We start from the raw sequence: 18,242 nt of genomic DNA on the forward strand, positions 1-18,242 counted from the left end.
GATAAATCGCTGTTTGTTGACAATGTAGATAATTATTTATGTTTTGTATATTTACCACCAGATCGAAGTGAGTTTTATACAGTATATGATTGTGACTTATTCCAAACATTGGAAGAAAATATTGAATATTTTAAAGATCAGGGGCATGTTATACTGATGGGCGATTTTAATGGGCGTGTTGGCCAAGAGAGTGATTTTATAGAAAATGATAAAGCATTCTTTGATGATATCGGTTGCTTTCCTAAGCTATTTGATTACGAGAGCGATATTTACTGTAAAAGAAACTCGGAAGATGTGAAAGTAAACGCCATGGGACGATGTTTATTAAACATGTGTATAGCGTCTGGCGTAAGAATAGTAAACGGCAGGTCGGCTAGTGACTGCACCGGAAAAATCACATTCTATAACAAAAACGGAACAAGCTTAATAGATTATTGTATTGTAGATAAATATTCTTTAGATGTTATACACGATTTCTTTGTTGGGGATTTTAATATTTACTCTGATCATGCACCTATATTCATGTTATTAAGAAAACCAGATGGTGTAAATGAACCAATGTGTACTTGTAAAAGTGGTAACAAAACATATATATACGAGTGGAATACTGATAAAAAAGAAACAGCGCTTAACAATGTTACTTCTAGGCAAAACGAACTCAGTGCATGCATTGATGATCTTATTCTTAATAAAACTTCTGTTAATGAGTGCGTTAATAACTTGACAGTGCTGCTACAAGATATTTTTGACGAGACCTGTTTAAGCGCGAAACGCGAACGGGTAACAACTGCTCAGTACACACAAACACACGCGGTATTGTTCATGAAGACAAGCCTTGGTTCAATGAGGAATGCACCAAGTTGTATAATAGGTACAGGTATACTCTCCGACAATTCAATTACAATCGTAGCCATCTGAATAGATTCAAATTATCAGAAGCTAAGAACAAATACAAGTTATTACAAAGGAAACTGCGTTCATCTTACCTGATGCAAGAAGGAAATATGATTGGTACTCTCAGGAAAAACAACCCAAAAGCATTTTACAAGAAATATAATAAATCTAAAAAAAGGCATAACTGTAACATAACAATAGACGAATTTGTTAAATACTTCAAAGACCTCGTTGGTTCTAAGCAAGACGATAATACACAAGGAACGAACGATTGCACTGATCAAGATAATCAAGCCTTGTATGAAGAATTAGACAGTCGAAATACTGAACAAGAGATCCTATTTGCGTTAAGTAAAGTTAAACATAACAAAAGCCCCGGAATAGATGGTATATTATATGAGTTTTTCACGGAATGTAAAGATATAATGGTACCTATTCTCTGTAAACTTTTTAATGTTATTTTAGATTCGGGTATCTTTCCAGAGAACTGGTGCAACGGCACTATTATCCCCATATTTAAAAAGGGAGATAAAAACGATGTAAACAATTATAGAGGTATTACTCTCATGAGCCACTTAGCAAAATTGTTTACCTCAATTTTAAACAATAGATTACTGAATGTGAGTTCAACCTACAATATAATATCTGGTGCCCAGTTTGGCTTCAGGCCTGGTTTCAGCACAGTTGACGCTATTTTTGCTTTACATAGCCTTATAACTCTTACGCTTGGCAATAAGAAAGGACTATATTGTGCCTTTATTGACTATAGTAAAACATTTGATAATGTTGAACATAAGGCATTATGGCTAAAAATTTATAAATTAGGATTAAATAGCAAGCTTGTAAATGTTGTAAAATCAATGTATGGTCAGATCAAATCATGTGTTAAATATCAGGGGAAAATATCTGAATCGTTCTGGTACAAATCTGGTCTAATTCAGGGAGAAGCCCTCTCGCCATTTTTATTTTCTTTATTTGTCAATGATTTAGAAATGGAACTGTTAAATACCACGGACTGTCTATACCAGTTAAATATGCTTCACCTCTGTCTTCTAATGTACGCCGATGATACAGTATTGTTCTCTGAAAGTGTACATGAATTGCAGAGTATGTTAGACACTTTGTATATATACACAATTGAGTGGAATTTAGAAGTAAATATTAATAAAAGTAAAATCATAGTATTCAGAAAAGGTGGAAATGTGAAACCTGAAGAAAAGTGAACAAACTTTAGAAATTGTCGATAGTTTTAACTACCTGGGGGTCTGTCTTCATTATAATGGAAAATTTAACACCTCTCAGAAGGTAATATGCAACCAAGGTAGAAAAGCTATGGCTGCTTTATTTGCTAAAACTAGTAACTATTTTTTAAATGCAGAAACCTTACTATCATTGTTTGATACATATATTCGTAGTATTTTAACTTATGGGTGTGAAGTGTGGGGTTTTAACAGAGCAAACAGCCACGAGATTCTACATTTGCAATTTTGTAAACGTATTTTAGGCGTGAAACGGAGCACTACTAATATGATGGTGTATTATGAATTAGGCCGATCACCTCTGTATATCAGTAGGAATATACGAATTGTAAAATATTGGATAAAGTTGTTGAATACAGATAACTGTATTTTAAAAGAGTGTTATACCGCCCTCTATGACGAGTGCATAAGAAAACCGCGTACCATCAACTGGGTTAGTCAAGTACGAGACCTCCTTCTCACTAATGGTTTTGGCTATATATGGTACAATCAAAATGTAGAAAATAGCAGAACATTTTTATCATTATTCAAGCAGAGAATGACAGATCAATTTATTCAGGCTATGTTTGCTGTAGTTAATAATTCTCCAAAGTGTCTCCTATACAAATTCATTGTTAATAATTTTTGTCTACAACCTTACCTTCAGAAACCTATCGCCCTGAAATATAAACGTATTTTGAGTAAATTTAGACTTTCTGCACATATTCTCTCCATAGAAACGGGCAGATACCATCATATCGATAGAAGCAATAGGATATGTAATCTCTGCAACATGAATGTACTAGAAGACGAATATCACTTTGTTCTAGTTTGTCCTTTCTACTATACTATAAGAGATAAATATATTAAAACTTATTATTATAATAAACCATCAACTCTGAAATTAACACAATTACTGTCCACCGATAACTCAAGAGAGTTAATTAAACTGTGTAAATACTTGATAACTGCTACCACACATAGAACAGACAACCTTGATTTATGAGTATGTTTTTATTTATGTATTTATTTCATTACTGTATTTTACTATCGACTGTGATAACTTTTAATAGGTCTATCCTGTAGACCTCACCATTCCCCGCAATGTGTACAATGTATTATTTTATTGTAAATATGTTTGTATGCCTATAAAATGTATATTTTTTGGCAAATAATAAACTACTTAAACCTACGTACTAGTGTCGTTAAACAAAACAAACTTGAACTTTACATATGTTATTGTCTATATCATGAATTGAGGTGTACATCTCATGGATATAATACAACAGTTAATTTTGCTATCAGTGACACCGAATACATTTATGGTGTGCGACTTTTCATTCCGCGGAATTCTTGAATTATATTATAATTATATCTAATATACCAGCCATTGGGCACTGGCTGGGATGGAATCAATCCTAATTTAAAAGATCATTTAATTACTTTTGAAAATTAGATTTCCTGAAATGCTTTTTTCTGCATCCTACTAATAAATGTGGATGCATGCTTGACAAAGTCGAAAACCTAGCTACTAACCTGCTTTTCTCTATTCATTGTTTGTACAGACACACCGGCATCGGTGATGTAGTGGTTAAGCCATTGGACATAAGACTGGTAGGTACTGAGTTCGCATCCAAGTACCGGGTCCCAACCAGAGCGAGTTTTAATGACTTAATGGGTAGGTGTAAGGCCACTTCACCCACTTTTCTCTTACTAGTCATTAACAACCTATCACTAACTGTCCTAGACATACAGCCCACATAGCTGAGGTGCGTGCCTAGGACAGCGTGTTTGAACCTTAAATGTATATAAGCACGAAAATAACTATAAACTACAATTTTGAATAGCCAACTAGTATACTGAAAAATAATAATATATTTTTTATTATTTTTTATTTTTTTCAGAAAGACGTTGTAAAACGTGTTGCCAGATTACTGGGTAAAAAAAAGTTTGTGGAAACTCCAAAGGTTTGCAGAAACATCAAGGCACTTATTCGTTTCCGGGCCATAGTGCGCTCTGTGTGGCACATTATCCGCCTGTCGGCCATCACGAGTCGCCAACTGAAGGAAATGGAGGAGAACTTGGATTTCGAGGTCAAGGACCAAGGCAAGGTCTTATGCTTTGACCTTCAGAGTTTCAAGAGCGCCAGAAACAGTGTCAACGGGCTGTCGAAACGGGCAAAGGAGGCCATTTGCAAACCTCCCAGTAAAAGATCGGATAGTGACATTCAGTGCTTGCTGGTAAATATTCAGATAGACATATAGACTATCAAATTAGATAAGGGAGGCCATTAGCAAATCATTTGGACAAAAATATAGTAATAATCCATATTATTGTAGAAGATTGGAAAATTCATGAACATGGAAATATGTTTTTTTTTTTTTTATACGATTTGTTTTCCATTCATACATGTAGATATGTTTTTTTTCAGTCACTGTCAGTGACGATGTGTGACGTGGTTCGCTGATAAAGATTTCGATCACAATGTTAGCACAAACCAAAATATGACAAGAAAGTGAAGGAATTTCTAAACATTAATTAGTTAACTTTTGTTTGCTAATATACATATTGAGGCAGTGTTTCTGACAGAAAGAAATGTTTGGGTATGGCGCTATGAAAGTGAATATTTACATGCTGGATGCAACCGCAGTCAGTAGGGGGCATGGGGCGACTACCCCAGAAGAAAAAATGGGCTAGGGTTAAGAAACTTATACAAAGTGCTAAAAGTCATTAATTTTGTCAAAAGGTCAACTTCAAAAAATAAAATCTGCAAAACCAAATTTGGGAATGGCGCCATACCCATTTGAAACACGTTTTAACACACGTTCCATCAATTAATGGCATACAACACTTGGTAGCCATGGGGCGGGACATAGCCCGGTAAAGTGGTTCGCTTGATGTGCGGTCGGTTTGGGATCAATCCCCGTCAATGGACCCGTTGGGTTATTTCTCGTTCCAGCCAGTGCACTACGTCTGGTACACCAAATGTGCTATCCTGTCTGTGCGATGGTGCATATAAAAGATCCCGTGCTATTAATGCAAAAATGTAGCGGGTTTCCTCTCTAAGACTATATAGCCGATGTGCTCTAGTGGTGTCGTTAAACAAAACAAACCTTTTGATAGCAAAGTATAACCTGTAACAAAGACAAAATAAGAAAATACTAGTAAATATTCATAAACTACTGCGACGCTAACATTGGCGACAGTCTTAAAGATCCACAATCATGGCACATTATTAATACACAGTATATCAAACAAATACATAAACATTACAGTATTAAAAAAAAAAACCCCCCAAAACCCCCATCCCAGTTATTAATAAAGTTACTTTTTGTAAAACGCTTGGGGAAAAAACCCACTGCTCTGTCGATTTGACCCACATCAGACCTGTGACGTAGTATCAGGCGTTCTGTTAGTAGGTCAACATGCCAACAGCAGATAACGATTGTTCGAAAAACTGCTGATTCTTAACAGACGCTAGTTTGGACATTTTGGTCTTATTAACACATTTGTACATCTACTCTAATAGTAACTCGATTAGTGAGGAAGTGGTATATAAGCACGTTAAGCTAAGTTACCTACAACAGCTTGTTCTGAATGTGCACGTAAAGCCCTATGACCTGACCTGACCTGTTACCTACCTACCTGTGAACAGCAGGACACAAGTTCAGTCCCGACTTTTGAAAGTGGGATATCAACATTTGACTGTAATAAAAATATGTGTTCAGATCAGAACGCATTTAAAACAACAAGCAAAATAAATAACATTATTTTATTGATTAATATCACATAAAATAGGGATCTGAATTTATTGTCTTAGACAGATCGGTATGATGGAATGTAGGTATGAACACATGCAAATAATACGATTTATCTTGCTACCTACACCCGTTACTACAGGTGTTGTTCACTGTTTGTCAAGCTTTCAAAGAGGCGCGATTATTTCATAACACTTTCTGTGGTGTCCTAATTACTGGGAAACTGCCGTCATTGTTAAAAGGTGACCACTGGCAGGCAGTAGGTATGATCGCATGCCGGTGTAGACAGTATAGGGGCAAGATCACGCGCCGGTGTAGACAGAGCTAATTACTACATGAAAGGTTCTTTTGTTCTTGAATTTGCATCCGAAGTCCGGAATAGAAGGCATCCGATGTCAACAGATTTTTTGTTTCCTAAAAAAATTAACGGTAGCTGAACGGGACTTTAAAACTGTGCCGCTTTACACATATTGCCGGTTTAGATAGATGCCAGTTTGGACAGAGTCCACCCTGTGTGTGTGTGTGTGTGTGTATTGTGTGTGCGTGCGTGCGTGTGTGTGTGTATATATGAACTGGGTGTGTGTGTATGTATGTATATATATATATATATAAAGTTGGTATTTAATTATGAAATACAAGCTCCATATATTTTTTATTGTTCTAGGCTTGGTACCCTCCACTGGCGTAGGCAGGATTTTATATCGGGGGGGGGGGGGGGGGGTAACCCACACTATGTATATACATGTGTATATATGATTTTATATAATTTAATAGTTTAAACAAAAAAAATTTGATGGGGTGGGTTCCTGTAGGTCCCCTTCCTACGCCACTGCAGGGACGGCGCATGGCCTAACACTTTTCAAAGAAGCACTTTTGTGGGTTATATTTGTTTTATCTGTGAAAGTGTCCTCAATTGAATTCGAAAGAAGAGTCGTACTACTATATTTTACACTGCCGCCCCTGCTCGGGTACCCTCCCCATCTCCTCCTCCCCTCCCCCCCTTTTGAGCTCTAGTTTAGCTCGTGCTCGTCGTGGTTTCTTGTTTGCTGTATCATTCGCAAAAAAAAATAGGTGTCATATTTATCGTCCACCAGGGATGAAGTGGTCACTGCAGATCCTATCCCATCGTGATGGTCCTTTCCATTACGCACGGGTTCTGTTTAAGAACCACTTCCATGCAAACCCTGTGATTGTCGGTTTGTTTAAAGTTCGGAATTAAACAACAAAAACAATAGTGAATTACGTTTTTGATAAACGTTGACCTTTAATACATTTTTTTTTTTGGTGTGTGTGCGCGAGCGCGCGCGTGTGTGTGTGTGTGGGGGGGGGGGGGGGGGTAGTTTGGTGTCAGCTAACCTAATATACGCAATATTATTATTTTTTTCAACAGTATTTTATTTATTACTTCAAAGGAAATCATCAACAGAGTGCTGTTCTTTCACGAGTACAACGAGCACGTGCGCTCAGCGATCGCGGCCATTATCCAGTACGACGAGCTGGAGACTGGCCGAGTGGTGGTCAAGCAGGGCCACCAAGGGACACAGATCTACTTCGTCGTGTCCGGCAGGCTCAAGTGTTATATGACCGAGACGGATACTGAAACGGGTGAGAACTAGAGGTGTGACGATACGGCGATATAGTATCGTATCGCGATACGAGTCAACGATACGATGTATCGATTTACAACAGCTGTATCGATATATACAATCGATTGTAGCTTCTTTTGTTCGCGTTACGTATCGTATCGGGATATGTATCGTATCGCTACCTACTCGTATTGTTACACCTCTGGTAAGAATGCACTAGTTGCCAATACAAATATTGTGTCGGTAAGGTCAAAAGGTCATCATTTGTCGGAAACTTAAATCCAGAAATTCGAAGTCTCCACTCCCCTCCCGTCTTGGACAGAACTCTGGCACAGGTTGATGTGTCCACGTGAAGCTTGCCAAAAAGTATTCACACCTGCATGCTGGGTTCGAATCTTAATACTGATGCAAACGGAATAAAAGTCTGTAGAAGTGAGTGTCACCCCCCCCCCCCCCCCCCCCCCCCCAATTGACCTCCCGACTCTGTCTGCTAGGAATACAAGTCATAGGCCTAGTAAACACACACCAGCTGACCTCCAGACACTGTCTGCTAGAAATACAAGTCATAACCGGCCTCGGTGGCGTCGTGGCAGGCCATCGGTCTACAAACTGGTAGGTACTGGGTTCGGATCCCAGTCAAGGCATGGGATTTTTAATCCAGATACCGACTCCAATCCCTGAGTGAGTGCTCCGCAAGGCTCAATGGGTAGGTGTAAACCACTTGCACCGACCAGTGATCCATGACTGGTTCAACAAAGGCCATGGTTTGTGCTATCCTGCCTGTGGGAAGCGCAAATAAAAGACCCCTTGCTGCTAATCGGAAGAGTAGCCCATGTAGTGGCGACAGCGGGTTTCCTCTCAAAATCTTTGTGATCCTTAACCATATGTCTGACGTCATATAACCGTAAATAAAATGTGTTGAGTGCGTCGTTAACTAAAACATTTCTTTCTTTCTTTCTACAAGTCATAGGTCTAGTAAACACACACCAATTGACCTCCCGACTCTTTGTCTGCTAGGAATACAAGTCATAGGTCTAGTAAATACACACCAATTGACCTCCCGACTCTGTCTGCTAGAAATACAAGTCATAGGTCTTGTATATCTGGGAATGCTGATCTTACTACTAGGATTCAAAGTCCGGGCTCTGGACAATCGGGGTGGGGTGGGGGTGGAGCACAGTAAAGAACGGTTAGCTAAGTTTGGTCGTTCCAGTCTTGAGGCCGGCGTTTTGTATTTCAGGTCGCTACAGAGTGCAGTACTTGAATGAGTTCACAGTAGGTACACACTTCGGCAGTCTGTTTCCAAGAGAACTGCTCAAACGTGACGTCACACTTGTCTGCAAAGGTAAAATAAATGGCTTGCGTGTGTATATTTTAAAAGTATTATAACTTATTAAAAATGATTGTGTGTGTTAGATGATAGGTTAGAAAGCATTAAAACGTTTCTTCAGAAATAAGATGGGGCGGAGCGAAACGTCTTAAGCCTTCTAAACAATTTAGACGGCATTTCATAGGTTCATTACTTGATATGGGCGGGGCAAGCGTCATTGCGTGTTCGCGCCAGTGGTTTTAACGTCATTCGTACAGCTCTTGATTTGATTGATTAAAACTTATTTTCGTGCTTATATCCAATTGAGGTTCAAGCACGCTGTCCTGGGCACATATACCTGAGGGTATATATATATATATATATATATATATACTCTTCAAAAAAAGAAACGCAAAAGGGTACAAATGGGTTATAACTCCGATTTTATGTTTCCTACCGGTTCATGCTTTGTGAATATAAGGTCATTGCATGTCCCAAACACATTCCCACGGTTACATTCGATAAAACGCAGCTACTGTACAATAAAGTTCCAAAATGTGAATATTCGCAAAAACGCAGCCACGTGCAAACCATGTCACCACTGCACGTGCGTTGTCTTCACGTGCAACATGAACACAGACAGTATAAAAGTGCAGGGTGTTCGCTTGCCTGGCCTCTGTATCTGGCCGACAGTTGACAATCCAGGACATGACACGTCTCAGTGAACCGCAGAGAAACAATGCCATCGGCCGACTAGACGCAGGCGAATCCAGAACGGCCGTTGCCAGGGCATTCCATGTGTCCCCAAGCACCATCTCCAGACTGTGGGACCGTTACCAGCAACATGGATCAACACGTGACCTCCCTAGATCCGGTCGACCACGGGTCACTACCCCCGGGCAGGACCGCTACATCCGGGTACGCCACCTTCGGAAACGATTGACTACTGCCACCTCCAAAGCCGCAGCAATACCAGGTTTGCGCAGGATATCCGACCAGACCGTACGGAACCGCCTACGTGAGGTAGGAATTCGTGCCAGACGTCCAGTTCGAGGTGTCATCTTAACACCACAACACCGTCGACTCCGACTGCAGTGGTGCCAGATTCATCGACAATGGCCTCAACTGCGATGGAGACAGGTGTGGTTCAGTGACGAGTCTCGATTTCTGCTCCGACGTCATGATGGAAGATGTCGCGTGTATAGGCGTCGTGGTGAACGTTATGCGGCAAACTGCGTGCAGGAAGTGGACAGATTCGGCGGGGGTAGTGTCATGGTGTGGGCAGCCATCTCACACACTGGCAGAACTGACCTGGTCCACGTGCAGGGCAACCTGAATGTACAGGGCTACATTGACCAGATCCTCCGGCCACACATCGTTCCAGTTATGGCCAACGCCAACGCAGTGTTCCAACATGACAACGCCAGGCCTCACACAGCACGTCTCACAACGGCTTTCCTACAGAACAACAACATTAATGTCCTTCCTTGGCCATCGATATCACCGGATTTGAACCCAATTGAGCATCTATGGGACGAGTTGGACCGACGCCTCCAACAGCGACAACCACAGCCCCAGACCCTGCCCGAGCTGGCAGCAGCCTTGCAGGCCGAGTGGGCCACCATCCCCCGGGACGTCATCCGTACTCTGGTTGCTTCAATGGGCAGGCGGTGCCAGGCAGTTGTCAACACACGCGGAGGCCACACCCGGTATTGACTCCAGATGACCTTGACCTTGGTGGTGTGTCCTATCACTTACTCACAATACTTACTGCAACATTTGGTAATTATCGGACTCACCATTCAATAATTAAATCAATTCTCCAAATGTTACGACAATGTGGTTTTGCGTTTCTTCTTTTGAAGAATATATATATATATATATATATATATATATATATATATATATATATATATATATATATATATATACACATACTGACACACACATATATATACTACTCAAAAGAATTTAAGGGTCAAAAATTTATAACCAAATAAGTTTCAGAGTGTATTAGATTGATGATGTAAACTACACCAAATTTTTTATTTATTGTTCCATATTTACAAAAAACCACAAATAAACGTCACTGTATACAAGAAAGTCACATGACATGCTGTCAAAGTTGAAGGTTGTCAAACATGGATTTTACACATTAGAACATTCGTTTAATAGTGTGTGAATCCACCCCTGGCGCGAATACACTCGACACATCGTTGCCTCATGCTGTTGATCAGACGTCTGAAGAACTCTTGGGGAATGGCCTGCCACTCTGCCATAAGAAGTTGACCCAGATCATGAAGGTTGGCCGGAGGGGCATGGTTATCCCGAACTCGCCTGCCTAATTCGTCCCAGGTGTACTCTATTGGGGCCAAGTCAGGCGAATATGCTGGCCAATCCATCCTGGCGATACCTTGTTGTCTGAGAAAGTCCGTTACCACCCTGGCGCGGTGGGGTCTGGCATTGTCATCCTGCAGAACTGCCCCGCCGCCAATCTGCTGAAGGCCTGCTGAAGGCCTGGGAGAACCAACGGCCGGATAATCTCAGTCAGATAGCGGATTCCATTCAGATTGCCATCCACCACATAGAGGGGGGTCCTGTGGTGGATAGAGATGCCGCCCCACACCATGACGCTGCCACCACCGAACCGGTGACGTTGTCTAACGTTAACGTCAGCGAAGCGCTCCCCAGGACGTCTGTAGACACGAACCCGACCGTCGTTGAACTGGAGACTAAACCTGGACTCATCAATGAACATCACTCGACCCCACTAAACACGTTGCCACCGCAGATGAAGCGTGCACCAGTGACGTCTGGCCGTTCTGTGACGTGGTAGGAGTGGTGGTCGAACAGCCTGGCGACGGCAGCGTAGATTATTGGCTCTCAGACGATTGCGTATGGTTTGATCAGACACTCGAGTTCCAGTCGCAGTCCGAGCCATATTGGTGATGTAGCGGTCCTCTCTATTTGTAGTGCTTCGGGGTCTTCCCGAACGTGGACGATTTAGAACAGAATTCGTTGCTTGGTACCGTTGCCACAGTCGGCCAACGACACTCTGACTGACACCAAGTCTCAGAGCAACATTTCTTTGTGTATTGCCATCCTGAAGCCAAGCAATAGCCCTTCCTCGATCTTCGATAGTCAGCTGAAGTCGTACCATTGTCGAATTTGGAGTGTGCACCGTACACGAACGCAAGCTCCAATTATACGGAAATTCAGCATTGGGAACATGGAATACACATGCAAAGCGTACAAATGAAGCGCTTTGTGAAAAAGCAAGTTATGGGCACTTAGCAGACCTTTCGCTTTCGCCCTAATTTACGTGCAAATGTAAGCATGTTTTCGCCATTAGAACTAGTCGACAGTGTCAATGACAGTGGATTTTAATTCATTTATGGGTTGCTTAGACCCACTTTCGTCAAAATGGAACATTACCATGCGTGACATTATGGTCTAGCTAATATAATTGACATTCAGAAAATAATGTCAAAAATATCGTCTGACCCTTAAATTCTTTTGAGTAGTATATATATCCTGGAAAACAATTCTGGATAAACCCCTGCATAGTCTGTTCGTCAGTCTGTTTGTCCATCTGTCCCACATATAGTGTTCTGAATGTGTGTTTTTTTCTTCACAATGCCATGATATATTGAGCTAATATTTGGTGTATAGCTTTATCATGTACTGTTACAGATGACGTTTAACTTTCATGGAGATTTACGTATTTGTTACAGAGTTATGGCCCTTGAACTTAGTTGATTCGAACATTTGTTTACCCAGACTTGTTTTGCGCAAAGCCTCAAGATATTGCACTGAAATTTTGAGTATATTTTTATCACATTCTGTTACAGATAAAGTTTGACTTACATGGCAATTTACTCATTTTGACAGAGTTATGGCCCTTGAACTTAGTAGATATGAAAATTTGTTTTCCGGACTTTTGTTTTGCAACACTGAGATGACATTTTGTATAGCCTATAGCTTTATTATCTACTGTTATAGATCAAGTTTAATTTTCATGGCGACATACCAATTTTGTTCACAGAGTTATGGCCCTTGAATTTAAAAGATACAAACATTTGTTGGGTGCGGTAGCAGACATGTATTGCTTTAGCAGTACTCTCAGAATGCTTGTTAATTTCTACTGTAAGGAAAACTGCAATAGTTTGTGAAACTGTCACGACTGGGAATGTACCGGCCTTGGTGGTGCAGTGTTTAAGCCATCGCAGGCTGGCAGGTACAGGGTTCGCAGCCCAGTACTGGCTCCAACCCAGAATTCTAAAGGGCTCAATGGGTAGGTGTAAGGCCACTACACCCTCTTCTCTCTCACTAACCACTAACAGACAGCCCAGATAGCCGAGGTGTGTGCCCAGGACAGTGTGCTTGAACATTAATTGGATATAAGCACGGAAATAAGTTGAAATGAACAGGGATTGTAATACATGGCTGATTGAACCCCCTCTATAAAACAATTTAGGGGTTGTTGCAGATGTGTAACATGTGACTTTAAAAAAAAGAATATATACAAAAGACAATAACAATATTGCTATATGTATATTACTTGTAGTAAACAGTACTTTTAAACCTGTTAATAAAGTATATTGGTAAAACAACAAACATTCTTGCTGGTGGGTTTCAGCCTTTTTCAAACTAACTAACTAACTAAATAAAAACATTATATTTTATTTATAGAACCATCAGAGTTATTAAGTATCTGCAAATATGATGTCCTGCAAATTCTGGAGAAAGATGAACTGCGACAACTTAACCAGTTTTACAATTGTTTGAAAACGATGCCGTATTTTAAATCTTGGACTGATGAACAGATGCGTGAATGTGCCAGTGATGCCAAGTGCCAAGCATTCGAGGACAAGGAGGCAAGTGGTCAGGCTCCAAATTCGTAACATCTGAATGTACTTGAAGTCGCAGACCCTAGTTTCAACCCATGAACAAACCTGTAATACATTTGGATAAAGTTACAATAGAGTAAACAAGAGGAGTCTATGTCATTAAAACATCATTAAAAATAGACCAGAGCATGTCTCCATAACAGATATTTCTTAAACCCATGTGGGTTTTTAAGTATAGATGTATATCAAAAAATGAATTTTGTGGCATTAGAAACACCAGGATGACCAGAAACATTTCGATGTAAGGAAATCGATAATCTAAACAATAAAATGTAAGTAATGTCTCTTTCAATTATAAAAAATGGTTGTAATAGTGGAAAAATATGCGGTAGTGTTTAAAAACTAGGGTCTGTCGCTTTACAAGAAACATGTAAATAAGTAGGCTCAGTATAGTGACAATGCACCTCTGCATCAAGCTGTGGCTTACAACCAGTACTGAGATTTGAACCCAGCGTCTACCAGCCTTGAACCTAATGGTTTACTACCGTGTCACAGAGAGCACACAGATGTAAGGGTCACCTCAAGTTTGGTCTACCAGCAATTCAGAAGTGTAAACTGTAATTCAGTGGTTAGAATACTCACCTGAGGTGCTCACAGGATCACTCCACAGTGAGATACAATATCCCATTCCAACCATTACTCTCCAACATGTACATCGCCAATGGCTATGGCAGATATTAGTTTCTTTTTGCATGGAATGAATGAATGAATGTTTAACAAGGCATATGCTAGCTTCTTTTGCTGGCATATTATTTTTTTCAGGGAATAAATGAATGGATGAATGGATGGATGGATGGATGAATGGCTTTTGGGTATTAAGTATATGAAGCCCATTTAAAAACAAAAGCTGAAGTAACCTTCAAAAAGCAGAAATCTCTGTGATACTAAATAGATTTTCAGCATACAAGATACTTTGTGTAAAAAAAACACACAGAAAAAGCAAAAAAGAACAAAAATCTTAACAATATAAAACAAGACGTTAAAAGTGTGTTTTGTTTAGGGCCGTCTATAATTTTCAACATTTTCACAAGTGTACAAAGAGTACACTTTTGACCACCCCCTTCCCCCCTAAAAGTGTACATCCCCAAATGAAAAATGTTGATCGACATTTTTCATTTTAAAAAAAAAGTGTACACTGGCCCCTTAACCCCCTCCCCGCCGCGTACGGTTTGTACGCTCGTGAAAATGTTGAAAATTATGGACGGCCCGTTAATGATATCAGCTATTGGATGTCAAACATTTGGTAATTTTGACATGAAGTCTTAAGAGAGGAAACCCGCTACATTCTTCCATTAGTAGGAAGGGATCATTTATAGACACCATCCCACAGACAGGATAACACATACCACAACCATTGATATAGACCAGTTGTAGCACACTGACTGGAATAAGAAATAGCCCAACTGGCCCGCTGACAAGGATCGATCCTAGACTGACCGTGCATCAGTTCAGCTCTTTACAACTGGGCTATGCCCCCCACCCCAAATGTCTTATTACTGTACGACACTGCAAAATATCACCTTTCTTAATTTTAGGTCATAATTGATGAATACAAATCAAAAGCACGTCTTCACATCATAGAGAATGGAACATGTATTATTGTCAAGCGTCTGGACATAGTTAATTTGACCTCACCGTATCGGTCAGAAGAGTATCTTCTTCCTGAGATGAAATCAGAAACAGTCTTCTTGAACAAGCCTTATGGAAAATCATTACGAATATTCAACAGAGAATCTCATTTTCTTAAACTCTATACTCTTGAAGCCGGTGATTATTTTAATGCAGGTATGTTATATATATAACTTTTTTAATTAATATTTAAAGGAACAGTCATGTCAAATATGAGCCTTACGTGTTGAAAAAGTGAATACCCAGATCATTAACACATACTGACAGTTTAAGAAAAAGAAAAAAGTGTAATTTTAGAATTAATAAAAAAATGGGGCAACCCATTTTGGTTTTATTTCCATTGCCTCTGGTACTGTAGCTCGGAAGGGAAGTTACATCAGCTGATGTAAACTACTCCTGTATGCACTGTGTAAACAAATGCCATAATTTAAGGCACGGGGCTTTGCATTGATCACCATGATAATATAATAAACAATTTAACTAAACATATTCCAATGTGCATTAACAGAATAAAATGAGCTTACAGTATTTTTCCCTCTGCAAATTACACCCCCCCCCCCCCCCCCGCCACTACCAAAAAAAAATGCATAGCCTACTAGTAGACCTAGTAGTATACTCTAGCAAACACGACCACTCACTCTAGCAAAAACATTTCAATTTTCTTCAGCAATATGATAACACTGGTCATGATCCACTATACACTAAGAACACAAGTTCTAAGACTAATACTTGGATTGACGTGTCAAGTATTACGTAACAACCAAAAAGCAACAATGTATCTTTTACAATTACATTCCCATAGGCAGGGCATTACATACCACAGCCTTTGGTGTACCAGACGTGGGACATGAAAATATCCATCCATCAATCCTGTGACCCCTCAAACCCCAAGTGAATGCTTCCAACCACATCTAAACTAGGCTTAAAGGTCAGACACCACCATTAATTAATCCTTGCAGTTCAATACAAATTGTATGTGAGAATATATTGTGTGAAAAATGCGACAATACTGAGTGTGTCATGTGACTACTAGTTATATATATTGTGTGAAAAATGCGACAATATTGAGTGTGTCATGTGACTACTAGTTATATATATTGTATGAAAAATGCGACAATATTGAGTGTGTCATGTGACTACTAGTTATATTATTTTCCCTTGAAAACTACCTTCCAAAAAACCAACATTAATTTGTATTGTTCAAAGACACACCACTAGAGGACATTGATTTATTAACCATCAGCTATTGGACGTCAAACATTTTGGAAACTTTCACATATACATGTAGTCTTAGAGAGGAAACATGCTACTGGTGGAAAAATGTAGTGGGTTTCCCCGTCTTAAGACTGTCACAATTACCAAATGTTTGACACCCAATTGCTGATGATTGATAAATCAATGAGCTCTAGTGGTATCATTAAACAAAATAAACTTTACTTTCTTTCCCCTCCCCTCCCACTATTTTAACAGGTGAGAGACTGGACAACACCTATATAATTGCCAGCGGGAAAGTGGACTGTATCCAGGTGAATCACAACCAGTTTGAGATCAACTTCAAGCAGTATGAGCTGATGAAGCTGGCAGAAACCCGTGACTACATACTCCCAAACAGAAAGAGACTCTACCACCTGTTCCTCACCAAGAGACGGTGGGAGAAATACAAACAACAACTCGTGCTCGAGATCAAACGGAGAAGAAACATTCCATCACTGACAACAATGCAAGATGTTCCCCGAACTTACAAGAGTCATTACAAACCCATGTACACGGAATCATTGAAGCCTAAACTCTGTAGATCATGCATGATAACTGGAAGTTAATCATCTATACAGCTGTACAAGTTTAGAAATAACACTCAATATCTCATTCAATGCTTATTATCTTATTTTCACCTCCAACTTCCTGTACAAACACAGGCTTCTATAATAAATGCTTATGTTTATGTGCCAATATCCACCCATTAATATACACCTGCACTGCTAAACCATTGAAACTTTCAGTAATGGATTAAAAAAAACCCACTAGGTTATTAACCCCCTCCAAATCTCTAACGTTAAAATCTATACTTACATATGTAATACCAGTACATATCTGTTATTGGTGTATTTTAAGTAGGGGAATATCCTCGTAACTCTCCATCCCTGAGAAATAATGGGACTCCATTATTCGTCAGGAATGGCCAATTACTCGGACATTCCCCTATACATACACAGTATCTAACAATGCCAGTTGCTCTGCACAGGACAGAAATGACTATGTTATATACTGATGGGACTAAATACATTTTTTCCTGGAGAGCTTTTGAAATGCTCTCATGCAACCCAGTAGGGGATCTCACCCCGAGTGAGTTTTAATCACCGTTCGTAGGTCAATTCTCGATCACTAACCACTAACTAACTAATAAACCACTGACCAGTTTGAACCTAATTGGATATTCACATGGAAAAAAAAGAAAAAAAAGTTAAAATAAAAATAATTCAATGAAATCAATTGATGAATGTTAAAAATGTAGATCTTAACCAATATAAAACATAATCAAAAACTAAATTTAAATAATCAAAAACATGTTCAGTGAGTTTGTAAAAACATATTAAAAATTATAATTTGTTGCAAATGCCAACTATATGTATAAAGAAAGAAAGAGAAAAATAATCCACCACAACCAGCCCCAAACCACCAAACATCCACTTGTACCGGTAATTAAAGAACAAATTTTATTTTGTCACAACAAAGATGTACGAAAACACACAAAAAACCTTCATGTTACTGTTTCAGCCAAAGTTGAATGTATATTTTCCTGCGCCATGTTGTCAGAATAACAGCTACAACTGAAAGAGCAGCCAAATGTACCGTATCCAAAATGATAAACAAATAAATTATATTGCAGTATATGCCTTTTCTTTTATATTTATTTTACT

The 18,242-nt window shown here is 39.4% G+C and overlaps 1 protein-coding gene across 1 annotated transcript in view; it reads left to right on the forward strand.

The window, feature by feature from the left end:
• The window catches only part of LOC121374115, a 29,687-nt gene extending 11,474 nt beyond the window's left edge, over positions 1 to 18,213 (forward strand). The window contains exons 2-7 of the mRNA XM_041501051.1: positions 4,037 to 4,372; positions 7,303 to 7,495; positions 8,717 to 8,821; positions 13,478 to 13,662; positions 15,231 to 15,480; positions 16,795 to 18,213. Coding sequence (XP_041356985.1) covers positions 4,037 to 4,372; positions 7,303 to 7,495; positions 8,717 to 8,821; positions 13,478 to 13,662; positions 15,231 to 15,480; positions 16,795 to 17,144 — 1,419 coding nt within the window. The 3' untranslated portion in view covers positions 17,145 to 18,213. The remainder of the gene's footprint in view (positions 1 to 4,036; positions 4,373 to 7,302; positions 7,496 to 8,716; positions 8,822 to 13,477; positions 13,663 to 15,230; positions 15,481 to 16,794) is intronic.
• The last annotated feature ends 29 nt before the right edge of the window (positions 18,214 to 18,242 follow it).

The sequence above is a fragment of the Gigantopelta aegis genome, chromosome 6 (assembly GCF_016097555.1).
Source record: "Gigantopelta aegis isolate Gae_Host chromosome 6, Gae_host_genome, whole genome shotgun sequence".
Taxonomy (NCBI): domain Eukaryota; kingdom Metazoa; phylum Mollusca; class Gastropoda; order Neomphalida; family Peltospiridae; genus Gigantopelta; species Gigantopelta aegis.